The sequence below is a fragment of the Hemicordylus capensis genome, chromosome 2, assembly GCF_027244095.1.
Source record: "Hemicordylus capensis ecotype Gifberg chromosome 2, rHemCap1.1.pri, whole genome shotgun sequence".
Lineage (NCBI taxonomy): Eukaryota > Metazoa > Chordata > Lepidosauria > Squamata > Cordylidae > Hemicordylus > Hemicordylus capensis.
This window is the reverse complement of record NC_069658.1, coordinates 235,460,332-235,474,286: the sequence shown is the minus strand read 5'-3', so window position 1 is coordinate 235,474,286 and position 13,955 is coordinate 235,460,332. Positions and strand designations below refer to the sequence as shown.

At 45.7% G+C, this 13,955-nt stretch overlaps 1 protein-coding gene across 1 annotated transcript; it reads left to right on the top strand.

The window, feature by feature from the left end:
• The first annotated feature begins 872 nt into the window (after nt 1-872).
• On the top strand, nt 873-13,545 carry LOC128343865 (vomeronasal type-2 receptor 26-like). The gene is made up of 3 exons (XM_053293300.1): nt 873-1,154; nt 11,538-11,664; nt 12,635-13,545. The coding sequence occupies exons 1-3, from the start codon at nt 873-875 to the stop codon at nt 13,543-13,545; spliced, it is 1,320 nt and encodes a 439-aa protein (XP_053149275.1).
• The last annotated feature ends 410 nt before the right edge of the window (nt 13,546-13,955 follow it).

The following is a 13,955-nucleotide window of genomic DNA, read 5'->3' as shown; positions in this document are numbered from 1 at the left end:
CACGGACCTGCCCTGTTCTTGTTTTAAAGTGGGAAATTGCTCTTCGCCTTACCACAGAGCACTGCTGGCTTCAGCACCTCCACCGCTGGCCATGCCTGCTGAAGCAGATACCAGCATCAAGGAGCTGGGATAGCCAGGCCAGCTCCACTCCACCTACATTGCACACTGCCGTCCCCAACTCCCAAGTGCTTCTCTTCTGGTCATGCCAGGAATCCAGTTTTAAAATCCTGTTGTTAGCGGGTCTGCATGGAAGCATGGCAAGCGCATAGAAGCGAGGAGGGGGCGTGCTGGAATGCTGGGGTCTGTTCTTTTATCAGCAGAAGCTGAGAAGTGTGTAGAGCTGCCCTCTCCCTCCCTCTGGCCTTGAGCAGCAGAGATTGAATCACCGCCTGCTGCTGGATCCTGTCTCGGCTCTAGCCACCGTTCTAATCATCCCTGACAAGCTAGAGCTGGGTGGGGGCCAGTTCCAGCAGACAGGCTTCAGAAGTCCAAGTGAGAGGTGGGGTTTGGGGGCTTTGTGATTTGATGTGTTTTCAGTGTTTTTGTTGCATGTTTTAATGTTGTGTAGTGAGCCACCCAGAGAACAACTTAGTGGGTGGCTAACAATTAAGGTTGTTGTTGTTTATCATCATTGTTATTGTTATTGTTATCATTTTAAACTTTATTTGTTAGTTGCCCCACGACAAATTGTTCTGTGGGTGGCTCACAACACTGCATTAAAACATCAAGTCAAAATAAATAACACATGAAATCACCAACACACACACACACACACACACACACACACACACACACACACACACCAAGAATCACTTGTGCTGAATGAAGGATGGCAATGAAATACAAATACATTTTGTTTCAGGAGAACTGGCATGAGGCACTGGAACATCCTTTCCTTCTTATTTGCCATTCAGGAGATCAATCAGAACCCTAGAGTCCTACCCAATATCACCCTGGGCTACAACGTCTATGACAACTATTTCAATGCAAGAAAGTCTTCTGATGCCATGGCAGACCTGCTCTCTACTGGGCAAGTGAGTGTTCCAAACTACAGCTGTGGAAGGCAGAAGAATCTCTTGGCTGTTCTCGAAGGGGCTGACTCAGAAAACTCCATCCAGATTTCAGTGATGTCAAGCACGTACAAAATTCCACAGGTAAGGAGAAGCGGGGCACAGGCCGAGTCTAATTCTTCTTTTCAGTGATGGCATCCAGTTTATGGAATAGCCTCCCCAGTGAGCTTCGCCTGGCTTCATCACTTTGTTCTTTTAGATGCCACGTAACAACCTTTTTGTTCACTCAGGCCTATTAAATTCGGGTTTTCAGATTTGATCTGATTTTTAAAACGAATTTTAAAAGGAGCATGGAAGTCTGTGGTATTTTGACTGTAGTAAGATGCTGCTTGGAATTTGCGTGGGAGCTTTGCAAATCTCGCATATTATTGTTGCTTTACATATATGTCTATTATTACTCTCTCTCTCTGCTGCCACACTGCTACTCCAGGAGCAGCCAGAACCTCACTCTGTCTCCTGCCACTCTCTTGTTGCCATGCTTGTCTGCTTAATCTTCATTCTACGGAGCCAGTGGCAGACAATGAGCAAAGGAAATGGGTGGATGAGCCAGCCAGCCAGTCTCTGGCTGAAGCAGACAAGTGCAGTATTGCTGGCAGGGCAGCAGTGAAAGACTTTGGATGAGTGAGTCAGAGTATGCCCAGGAGCAGTGGGGGTGAGGCCCAAAAGGCAAGGTGGCAATTTTCTTTTTTCCTCACGTGTGGACTTTCCTTGAATCACCTTTCCTTCCTTGGGTCACCTTTCTTCCCTCTCAGCAGTAATCAGAGCCAGCATAGTGTAGTGGTTGGAATATTGGATTAGGACCAGTTCAAATCCCTGACCAGCTACAAAACTCACTGGGTAACTCTGGGCTAGTTGATATGGAATTGTTTATTCCAGGCCTACTGATAAGTGTATAAGAGTTTGATTCAAAGTTTGGTTAAGACTATTAAACAACACAAAGAGCCACTAGGCTTGAAACAAAGAAAATGGTCAGTCAGGAAAAGTGTTCAAACCAGGAATGTGGGGCCCCTCTCAAGAATGTGAGATTGGAGGCCAGAAATAACAAATGCCAGAACCTGCCAGGAGATAGATAACCTAGGTAAGCAACTAGTCCATTAGCCAAATCCCTCACTCCGGCAAAAAGAAACATCCTAGCACCAAATACCTCTAAGGAGTAGAGTTATCAGAAAGGCCAAGTAGTAACTCATCTTCCCAGGCTCTAAGTGGCACCTCTGGAATGTGTATGTTTAATTACCAATATCATTGCTTTACTGATATGCTTGTTTGATTGAAACCTATATAAACTAGCCAACTGTTCTCCTTCAGTGCACAGTACCTGCCAGATTCTCTCTGACTCTACTTTTCCTTTTGTGATCACAAAATAAAAGCTTATCTGAGCATGCATCCTTGTTGCATTTTGACTTAAATTCAGTCAGGAAGCAGGTCTATAGTAGGAAGCTTGTCCAATCCTTTTTGGTCTGGCAAGACGCCCCATTCTCTGTCGACTCAGATAGGAGGATGAATGCAAGGAGCTGGATCAAACAGCAGGGCAAGATTCCAGAGGATTTTGCCCACAACACAGTCACTTCTTTTTCAGCCTAACCTACCTCACAGGGTTGTTGTGAGGATGACTATAGTAGCCACCCACTTTGGGCTCCTCAGAGGAAGAGCAGGGTATAACCTCCTTGAGCTGTTTTTGGAAGAGTGGTATATCAAACAAACTCACACAAACATATAATATAATATAATATAATGAAATGAAATAAATTGGATGTGCCCTGATTAAATAACTCTTCAACAATATTTCACAGTCAGATTGTGGAACTGTGTAGGCCATAGATGGCCCACAGGCCATGCATTTGAGACCGCAGCTCTAAAAGGTAAGGGCAGGGATTTCCTAACCTCTAGAAATGCCAGCAGCAGTTGTAAACCACCCAGAGACGTACGTTTTGGGTGGTATAATATACGGTATGTTAAATAAAATAAATAAAAGTTTCACCACTTGCACTGTTTCATTGGCTATCCTTGTCACCCCATGGTGGCTCTGAAAGCATCTCTCTACTTTGTCCCATGTAGGTGAATGCTTGCCCTTCACTCTTTGGGGGGCGGGAAGTAAAGTACTACAATTGGAATGCTGTTGCGGTGACTTTCCATTCTTGGCTCTGGGTTGTCTTGTCCCCACAGGAGGAGCAAGTGAGCAGAGGAGAAGCCCCCTAAAAGGGTTCTTGCAAAATTTAGGCTTTTCTAGATCACACTGAAAAGTAGCTTGCTAGCTATCAACAACTTTTGGCCAACAGAGATTTGGTCTTTGCCCTGAAAATAAAACAAACCACCCCCCTTTTCCTTCCTAGGTCAGTTATGCTTTTGCTTCTCATGTTCTGAATGATAAATCTCAGTTCCCGTATTTTTACCCGATGGTCCCCAAAGAGGGACACCAGTACCTAGGAATGGTGAAATTGCTCCTGCATTTCAGGTGGGCATGGATTGGTCTCATTGCTCCAGACACTGGGAATGGAGAAAACTTCATCAGGACTATGACACCTTTGCTCACTAACAGCGGTATTTGCATTGCTTTCTCACTAAGCATTGAAGGATTGGATACAAACAGTGTGTTGATCCCTTCTAGTTTGATCCTCAAAGGGAAACAAGCCAATGTGTTTGTTTACTATGCAGAAACCACTTATTTTTTAGATGGGATATTAATTATACAACAATTAGTTGGAATGCAGATAAATCCCATTGTGGGGAAAGTCTGGATCACAACAGCTTTGTGGGACCTCACCATAGAATTGATGTACAATCGTGTAGTTTTCAAGCACATTCATGGTATTTTTTCTTTCTTTATCCAGTCAAATAAAAGGACAAAATATAATGATGCTCATTATTTTTCATTGTTTTTCCATCCGATGAAACACTTTTTGGAGAAAGCATACCAGTGTTTTGATCCAAAGCATGTGTTTATGAAAAGATGGACAAGATGCAGAGAGAACGAGACACGAGAGACCCCACCTCAAGCGATGGTTGAAAACACCCTCTCTCTAGACAGCTACAGGATATATAACAGTGTCCAGGCTGTGGCGCATGCCTTAAATGCTGCGTATTCATCCAGATCCAAGTGGAGGGTGATGGAGGAGGGAGACAGGTGGAACCTTCAAGAGGTTCTGTCATGGCAGGTATTTCTTTACAGATTATTCCCCCGGAAATAAATCAGCTGTGCACAATTCTTGTCTTGGAACATTTTCCAAATTAGGCCCAGTTATTCTTTTTCTTCCTTTGATAGTCCCTCATGTGGGTCTCTCTGGCACATCCCTTTTCAGCACTCTACCAAAGCACAGCTTTTTAAACACACTTCTGTGTTATATATATATTTATTATTTCTCTGTGTAAACCGCCCTGAGCCATTTTTGGAAGGGCAGTATATAAATCGAATAAATGATAAATTATAAATAAATAATGTATTCAGGTCCAACCATCATGAATCATCATGAAAAAAACAGTTGGCTCTATAAAAGGCACCTTGCTGCTATTCTATTGGAGTAGCTGTAAATCCCTCCCTCGTATGAACTCCCCCCTACCCTAAGAGTAGTTAAGCAGGAGTAAGTCATCATTTGGAAAACCTCCTTCAGAGGGATTCCCTGCTTGGCTTACCTCAGGAATATCACCTCACTGTTACTCTGTACACTGTACATTGTTACAAAATATAAGGATGCTCATTATTTTTCATTGTTTTACCATCCTAAGGAGAACTTTTTGGAGAAAGCATTCCAGTTTTTTGATCCAAAGCATGTGTTTATGAAAGGATGGACAAGATGCAGAGAGGACGAGAAACTGGAGACCCCACCTCAAGCGATGGTTGAAAATACCTTCTCTCTAGACAGCTACAGAATTTATAACAGTGTGCAGGCTGTGGCATATGCCTTAAATGCTGCATATTCATCCAGATCCAAGAGGAGGGAGATGGAGGAGGGATACTGGTGGAATCTACAAGTAGTTCAACCATGGCAGGTATTCCCTTCCAGATTGCTCCCCCAGAAATTAATCAGCTGTGCACAATCTTTGTCTTGGAACATTTTCCGAATTAGGCCTAGTCATTCTTCTCCTTACCTTGGGAAGGAGCCAAGAACCATACATCAACTTTGATGAGGTGCAGATGAAATGGGACTTCCAGTCTCCTTCTCCTCACACCTTTTGCATGATCTACCACCCCACAGGTCATTAGTTGTCATATCTTCAGAGACTCTCTGGAGAATTGGCATCAAGCCACTTGTCTCTTGATGGCTTAGAGGCCACCTTCTAGGTATTTAGCCTGAATTTGACTTTGTTCAAGAGTCTTTATAATACTCAGCAAGATGTTAGATTTCCCATTTATTTGTCTTTGTTTAGTCCAGATTCCAGTATATTAACTTTTTCAATACGAGCTCCAATGGCCCAATTGTCCAGCATGGTCCAAAAATAGGCCAGAGTAACAGTGAGGTGATATTCCTGAGGTAAGCCAAGGAGGGAATCTCTCTTAGGGAGGTTTTTTCCAAAACATGATTTACTCTTGCTTAACTACTCTTAGGGTAGGGGAAAGTTCAGATAAGGGAGGGATTTACAGCAACTCCAAGACAAAAGCAGCAAGGTTCATTTTATTGAGCCAACTGATTTTTTCATGATTATTCCTGACGATTAGCCCTTAATACATGAGTGTGTCAAAAAAGCTGTGCTTTTGTAGAGTGCTGAAAATGGCAGTGCCAGATAGTCCCGCATGAGGTGGGGGTGTGCGCTGGCCCCTCTGCACTGCCCCCTGGCTTCTCGTCTCCTCTTTTGTCACTGCCAAGCAAAGATCAGGGATTTGGGATGTAAATCAGGACTCAGTGACTGGAGAACACTAGCAAGAGCTGCTGGGCTGCTGCCTCCACCTTCTCGGCCTCCTCCCTCCTCCTGCCTCCACGGCTCACCTGGCACAGGCTTCTGCCAGCAAGTGGGTGAATCGGATGTTTTCTCTTGCATGTGAGTGAGAGAAGAAGCAACCTATCCACCCTCTTGCTGGCAAGAGCTGACTGAGAATGGCCATGGGCAGGCGAGGAGGAGGGGGATGGATAGGTTGCTTCTTCTCTCACTCACACGTGAGAGAAAACAACAGATCCATCCACTTGCTGGCAGAAGCAAGGAGGAGGAGCAGGAGGAGGAGGAAGGGGTAGTAAGATGAAAGTGCAGCAATGTGAATGGCCTGGTTTTCTCTGATTTATGCTTATTTACACTTAAATATGCTTAAGGTCACCATTAATAGCCATATTATTAAGACATTACATTTAACTCACTTATCACAAGAAGCAAAGTAAGAGCAAATGAATACAAACCTAGCTCATAAGCTTCATCTCAGTATACACAAGCCCTGATTCTCTGTACATAGTGTGAATCTGAATATGAGCACAGTGACATATTATATTATATATTTTTTAAAAATTACCTGTAGTCCCTTTGGGGGGTTTCCTAAAGGCTGGGGGGGGGTCTGTAAAGGTTCCCCCTCCCCCCGCTGGCCTCTAGGGCCTTGCAGAGATCATTTGAGCATGTGCGGTGGCCATTTAAAAAAATATATATTAAAACTGGCCACTGAAAACAAAATGGCTGCCGTGCATGCTCAAATGGCCTCTGCGAGGCCTGGCATGGCCTAGGGCCTCACAGAGGCCATTTGAACATGCACGGTGGCCATTTTGTTTTCAGCAGCCATTAAAAAAATTAATTTAAATAATGGCGCCCCCCTTCAAGTGGCTCCTGGGTGCTTTCCAGATTGCATGCCACCACAGTGTCACACATTGTATTCTTTAAGTGTGTTTCTGCACTGCCTGCACTGTCCCTGCACTGTAAGCAAGATGCCGTTCACATTTCCAATGCCTTCTTTGGATTTTGTTGCTGGGTTGTAGCCCTATGAGTCGAATAAAAATAGCTGTATTTTCTGGTTGTAGCTTACAATGGATTTCAACTGCAGTTTGAATTTGGCACACAAAACGTTATCACTTACATCACTTTTTGCATTGTAAGACTCGCTATCTGGAAACTACCCTGTAGATAGTTTTGTTTTGACTGTTATTTCAGGAATTCACTTGGGCAAGTGGAACATTGCTGGCACAGTCTGAGCCTCCCTACCTCCTGGACTACTGCTTGGTTAGCAACTCTGTAGCATATCAGTCCCTTATCCAGACTCTGCCTGAGGTAACATGGAGAATGCTAAAAGCTGGACAAGGTGTCAGGATACCTAGCTTGCACTGATAGCACCATCTCTGCAGCACTCCTCTCTACTGATGATCTCAACTTATTTTTATTCTCTGGGAATTTTCATTGAAGGTCAAACATCATGTACTCAGCTAAATATGAAAACGAATAGTAATATGACGAAAATTTATATAGCAATAGCAATAACACTTACATTTATATACCGCTCTATAGCTGGAAGCTCTCTAAGCGGTTTACAATGATTTAGCATATTGCCCCCAACATTCTGGGTACTCATTTGACCGACCTCGGAAGGATGGAAGGCTGAGTCAACCTTGAGCCCCTGGTCAGGATCGAACTTGCAACCTTCTGGTTACAGGGCGGCAGTTTTACCACTCCGCCACCAGGGGCTCATATACTGCTCTTCAATCAAATTTCCCAAAGCAGTGTGTGTGTGTGTGTGTGTGTGTATAAATAAAATAAATAAATACAATCCCCTTTGTCCCCAAAGGACTCACAATCAAAAAAGAAGCATGAGATGGATACCAGCAACAGCCACTGGAGGGGTGCTGGGGATGGATAGGGCCAGTTGCTCTCCACCAACTAAATAAAGAGAATGACCAATTAAAAAAGGTGTCTGCTCAGTTAGCAGGGGAAATGCATGTAGTTTTTAGATAATCACTAAGTAACATCTGTCTCATCAAAAAGAAATGCTCTATTATTTTATGCAGAAAACCCAGAAGTACTAAAATGACTTCTCTATGGTCAAGACGAATGTCAAAATGGCATTGATATGTCACACCTCCCCCAGCACATACTCAAAATATACATAATTGAATAACTGAGTATTTGACACCTTCTGAAGGAGCCCCGGGGCTGAATCATGAAGTACCTGGCTTCACTATTCCAGATAGTAGGACTGGCCCAGTGCATGGAATTCTCCATTGGTTGGGAAAACAAGTGACCTCTATCAGGGGTTCTAAATCTTTGGTTCCCAGATGATGTTGGTCTACTACTTCCATTGGAAACAAGAGAAGTAGGATTGCATGATTGTTTGGACTGGAAAGGGGTCTCTGTCCTTCCGCAGCAGTCCTGTCACACTACACCATTGGGGCTGCTACCTAACATCGAGGCAGGCCTGCCCCTCACGTTGGACAGTCATTATTACTATGGGAATATCTGGCTCTGTGTCAGGGGAGATTCAAGCTCAAAACTGGCAGAGCTGAGATATCCAAAGTGGTTTCCTATTTTCTAAACACACAATGTTTCCCCCCCCATCACTCTAGCTTTACCCTTATTTAGGAAGCTTCTGGTTTGACAATATGTCCACGGATAACATATATTTGGATAAGAACGGGGACCTGGCAGCTGACTTTGATATTGTGAATTGGGTGGTGTTTCCTAATACATCTGTGGTAAGAGTGAAATTTGGGAGTCTAGAGAGACAGGCATCCCAGGACCTCAAGTTCACCGTTGACCAGGATGCCATTGTGTGGCCTGAGTGGCTTAATCAGGTGAGGAAAACCATAGGTTTCACTCTGTTTAACGTCTCTTAACCTTGAATAATGCATTAAGCAACTAAACGATGAATGAGACAAAAAGCTCTGAGTCTGTTTGCTAGTATCTTGTTGGTTTGCAGGATAAAACAGCCAGGAGTAACAATGGAATAAAGGCACAGGATAGCATACTGGGACATGTGCACAGAGATGGCCAGTGAGCAACTGGCATAATTTGTTTAATCATGCCAAGGCCAGATTGCCCAGATCAGTGGCGGAGTAGCAACCAGAGAAGCTGAAGCCTGAAATGTAGCAAGCATGCAGCAAGCATCGTCCTGGTTGCATCAAGCATTTGGGTCAATACACAGGACAAGAAATGGTCAAGGAAGTTGCCTTATAATGAGCCAGACTGTTATCCATCTCTCCCGGCACTGTCAATCTCAGCTGCCTTTGGCCCTCCCAGATCTGAGCCAGAAGGCCTTTTGCAGTGCTGCCGCCTCAATATTGCCTTCAAAAACAGTTCTGGAGTCCCTGAAGTTGTTTTCACAACCAGCTCTGCCTGGGCTAGTGCAGCCCTACCCGGGTAAAGCTGCGCATGAGAACTGCAGGGATCCTGGTGCTCTGCGGCCAGGTGGGCTGAGCTTTTTAGTGGTAGGTAGGATGGCGTGCACCCTTCTCCCTCACCTCTCGGTCATATGGGTAGTTGGGCTGCCCGCACCACAGCTCCTTTTGGGCTGCCAGCATCCATTTTAATGATAGAGACCGGGGGCGGGAGCAACCTGGCCTCTAGCATTTCCACAATGCGCCGTGCTGCTCGTGCAGTGCATTGTGGGATTCTCGGAGGCCAGGCTTAATTTCCCCGGCCTCCAGATTGCCACAGCACTCACCGTAGCTGCAGTTGTGTGGGCTGTTGAGTGGTGTGGCTGGGAGGGAAAGGAAGTAGTGTAGGGGAAGATACCTGTGATCCTGCCTCCCCCCCACCCTTCACAGCTCCACAGGTAGCAGTCGTGTATAGGGTTGTGCGTTTTGGTTTTTTTTCTGTTTTGTTTTTGGCCCGAATCCAAAATACCCCCGTTTTGTTCTTTGTTCGAAACCAGCCAATCCGAAACACCACAATTTTGTTCTTTGTTCGAAATTGCAAAATCCGAATCCGAAACGTTTTGGATTTTGAAAAATGGCCCTGGGGAAAAACTAGTGGGTGGGGGTGGTAGTGCCCAATGGGTGGAAACTACCACCCAAATTTCAGAGGAATTGGGCAAAGGGCTGGATTTTGGTGAAATTTTGAAGTATAGCATTTTTCCCTTAGGGAACAATTGAGGTTTTAGCAAAAGTATAGCTTCATGGTGGGGAGAGAGGGGTGGCCCAGAGCAGAGTAGGGTGGGTGGTAGTGCCCAGTGGGGGCAAGGAAGCTGACAGAATTATTTCAAAGGAATTGGGCAGAAGGCTGATTTTTAAAGATGTAATGGAGTTTGCATGTCTGTAAAGTTCTTCCCAATAGGGAATGATGGACCTCCATAATTCCTGCCCCATAACTGCACTTGGGGCGCACCAGGGTGGCATAGAGCGAGTGGTGGTGTAGACCACATAGGGTGCCAAACATACTGGGTTCTGTTGTTTCTGAGATGTTTTGAGTGTAGATTCAGATTCTCTGGCAGCATATGAGAGTGGATTCATGGTTTGTCATTGAAAATCTCATATGCTACCACAGAATCTACACCCAGAACACCTCAGAAACAACAGAACCCAGAACCCCATGGGTTAGCAACCCATGGGGGCGGTTGGCACCCTATGTGCACTACACCACCACTCACTCCCGGCCACCCCAGTGCCCCCCAGGTGGAGTTATGGGTCTGATGAAACCTCCATTATTCCCTGGTGGGGGGACCTTAAAGAAGCGTAAACTTCCAACAATTCCTAAGAAATCAGCCCTTTGCCCTATTCCTTTAGAATCTGGGTTGTGGCAGGCACCCCTTGGGGCACTGCCATCCAACCAACTGTTGTGCCCCTCAGGCCCCCTTTCTGCCCCATATCTTCCCCAAAGACATTTCAACTTTAGAAATTCTTTAAAAATCAGCCCTTTTCCCAATTCCTTTGGAATCTGGGTGGCAGCAGGCACCTTGGGGCACTACCACCTGAACCACTCTTCTGCCTCTAAAGCCCCCTTTCTGCCCCCAATCCACCCCAAATAACATCAACATCACACATCAACAACAGCAGAGCTCATGCACATCCACATCCCCACCCCCGCCCAAAATGCAATTAATCTACACACAACAGTGTGAAACAACAACAATGAAATGCACACCGCCCCACTGGCCAATGAGGGTAAAATTTACCCTTAAATTTGCTTAAAAGGAATAAGGAGGCAATTGCCAGGAGATCAGCCCATGCTTTCGCTGTCCAATCTGCGGGCTGGAAATTCAAACAGAAGTCAAAACTAAAAATGGAGACTGAAGGAGAAAGACTTTCTGCGATTGCAAAATGTAGTTCCAAAACAGCCGAAACAACAAAACATTTTGTATCCGAAACAGGGACATTTTGTTTTGTCTACAAAATTTTGTTTTGAGCATTGGGTGTTTTGTTTTTGCTGCAAAACAGCCTAAACGTCCTGTTTTGTTCACAAAACGTTTTGTATCTGAAACGAAACGCACATCCCTAGTCGTGTAAACCCCCTCCTTATTAGTTAAAACTAGGGCTCAAGGTCTCCTTTGGGTCCTTCACAATCTTATGAGTTATCTCCAGAAAGAAATTACTTCCCTAATACAGTTTGCTTGATGCTCCTTCTCTCTGTGATTAGACCCTGCCTAATTCCCGGTGCTCTGAAAGCTGCCATCCGGGGTACGTCAAGGTGATTCAGGAAAAAATGCCGGTGTGCTGCTATGATTGTGCTCCGTGCACAGAAGGAACCATCTCCACTCAGGAAGGTACTGCATCCAGACCAGGGCCGAGGGAAGCAGTGTTCCCATTAACCTCATTTTGTTGCTTGTGTATCTCTGATTGTGAGAAGAGCTTCCTTGTTTCTGCACTCATTAGCCTGTAGGGCTCCCTGCCAGCACTGGGGCTCCTTGCAAGGCCTCACTGGGAGCCAGTGGTGGCTCCCATCAACCCTATGTGCAGCTCTCTGACTCATTGTTTAATTGCCCTGTGCGAAACCTCAGCCAAAAACTCTGTACAACAACAACAACAACAGCAACAAATATTGATATACTGCTTTTCAACAAAAGTTTCCAAAGTGGTTTAAATAGAGAAATATTAAATAAATAAGATGGCTCTCTTTCCCCAAAGGGCTCACAATCTAAAAAGAAACATGATAGGCACCAGCAACAGTCACTGGAGGTACTGTGCTGGGGGTGGATAGGGCCAGTTACTCTCCCCCTGCTAAATAAAGAGAATCACTCCGTTAAGAAGGTGCCTCTTTGCCCAGTTAGCAGGGGTCTGTACAGCTCCCCTGGCACCAGCAATTGTACCCACTGTGCAGTGCTCCACTTTCCCCAGTGTTGATGTGGGCTCCCCAGAGCCCTCTTGAGGCCTAGCACCATCTTAAAAGTGTGCATGGTGGAGCACTGGGAAGTGTAGCCCTTCCCAGTGGCTTCCCCACAGAGCTCTACAGAGAAAGCGCTGGGATGGTCTACACTTCCACACATACCTTCACAGTCCATACATACCATCTCCGGTGGCACTGGAGCTTGACAGGGTTCTGTTTCTCCTGATGGTAACCTAACCCTAACTATCCACCATGTGATTAAGTTGCAGCACATTGGTGGTGGGGAGATAGGTGCACTCACATCTTTAGCATGTGAGGTGGATTGGTCAGTAAACTGATCCCATGACTATTAGGAATCTGAGGAAGGTGTTAGTGATCCTGAACTTGCTCTTGTCTTTCTACCCCTCCAGATGCAGAGCATTGCAACAAGTGTCCAGATGATCAGTATCCAAACAAGCACCATGATCAATGTGTTGCCAAGACTATAAATTTCCTATCCTATAAAGAAATGGTGGGGATAAGTCTAGCTTCCTTTGCCCTGTTCTTGTCCCTAATCACAGGCTCTGTGTTTGCAATCTTCGCGAAATACATGGAAACTCCACTGGTCAAAGCCAACAACCGGGACCTCTCCTTCATTCTCCTCATCTCCTTCTGGCTTTCCTTCTTGTCCTCCTTTCTGTTCATTGGCCAACCTGGGCAGGTGACCTGCCTTCTCCGACAAACAGCCTTCAGCATCGTCTTCTCAGTTGCTCTCTCTTCTGTGTTGGCCAAAACTATCACTGTGGTGGTTGCATTCATGGCGACAAGGCCAGGGAACAGGATGAGGAGATGGATGGGGAAGAGTTTGGCCAACTCCATTGTCATTTCCTGTTCTGGTGTTCAAATTATCATCTGCATTATTTGGCTAGGAATCTCTCCACCTTTCCCAGACTCTGACATGCACTCGCAGGCTGGACAGATCATCCTGCAGTGCAATGAAGGGTCTGTTGCCATGTTTTACAGCGCCCTTGGCTACATGGGCTTCCTGGCTGCCATCAGTTTCACGGTGGCTTTCCTAGCCAGGAAGCTGCCTGGGGCATTTAACGAAGCCAAGTTGATCACCTTCAGCATGTTGGTCTTTTGCAGTGTTTGGGTCTCCTTTGTGCCTGCCTATCTGAGCACGAAGGGCAAATACATGGTGGCTGTGCAGGTCTTCTCTATCCTGGCCTCCAGTGCTGGATTACTGGGTTGCATCTTTATTCCCAAATGCTACATTATTGTAGTGAGGCCTGATCTGAATACAAAGGAGCATCTAATGATGAAAGCTCAAGATAGCATCTGAGTGATGGGCAAACCAACTGGCCCAGTGTTGGCTTTAGAATTGGCCTTGGAAAACTAACCAATTATCCACATATTTTAGAAAATAGCAGTTCTTCCTACCCACCCCTGAGCTGATCTGGCCCCCTGCTCCTCCTTCTACCCCCCCCACCTTAAGCTGCCCCCCGCCATCTGGGATGGTAGCAGATGTGGAAAAAGCTCCTTGCGTGGGCCCACCTGCTGTCAAAATGACAGCCTGGGCCATTTTTGGCCCATTTGGGTGCTTTCTGTGCACGTGCCAACATGCCATTTGGCACAACCTGTCATTTGGGCAGCAGGAGGGCTCACAGAAGGAGCTTATGCCACCTCAGCCACCATCTATGCCTCAGTCTTCCACCGCCGCCACCACCATCACTGCCTTGGTCTTAGGTCGTA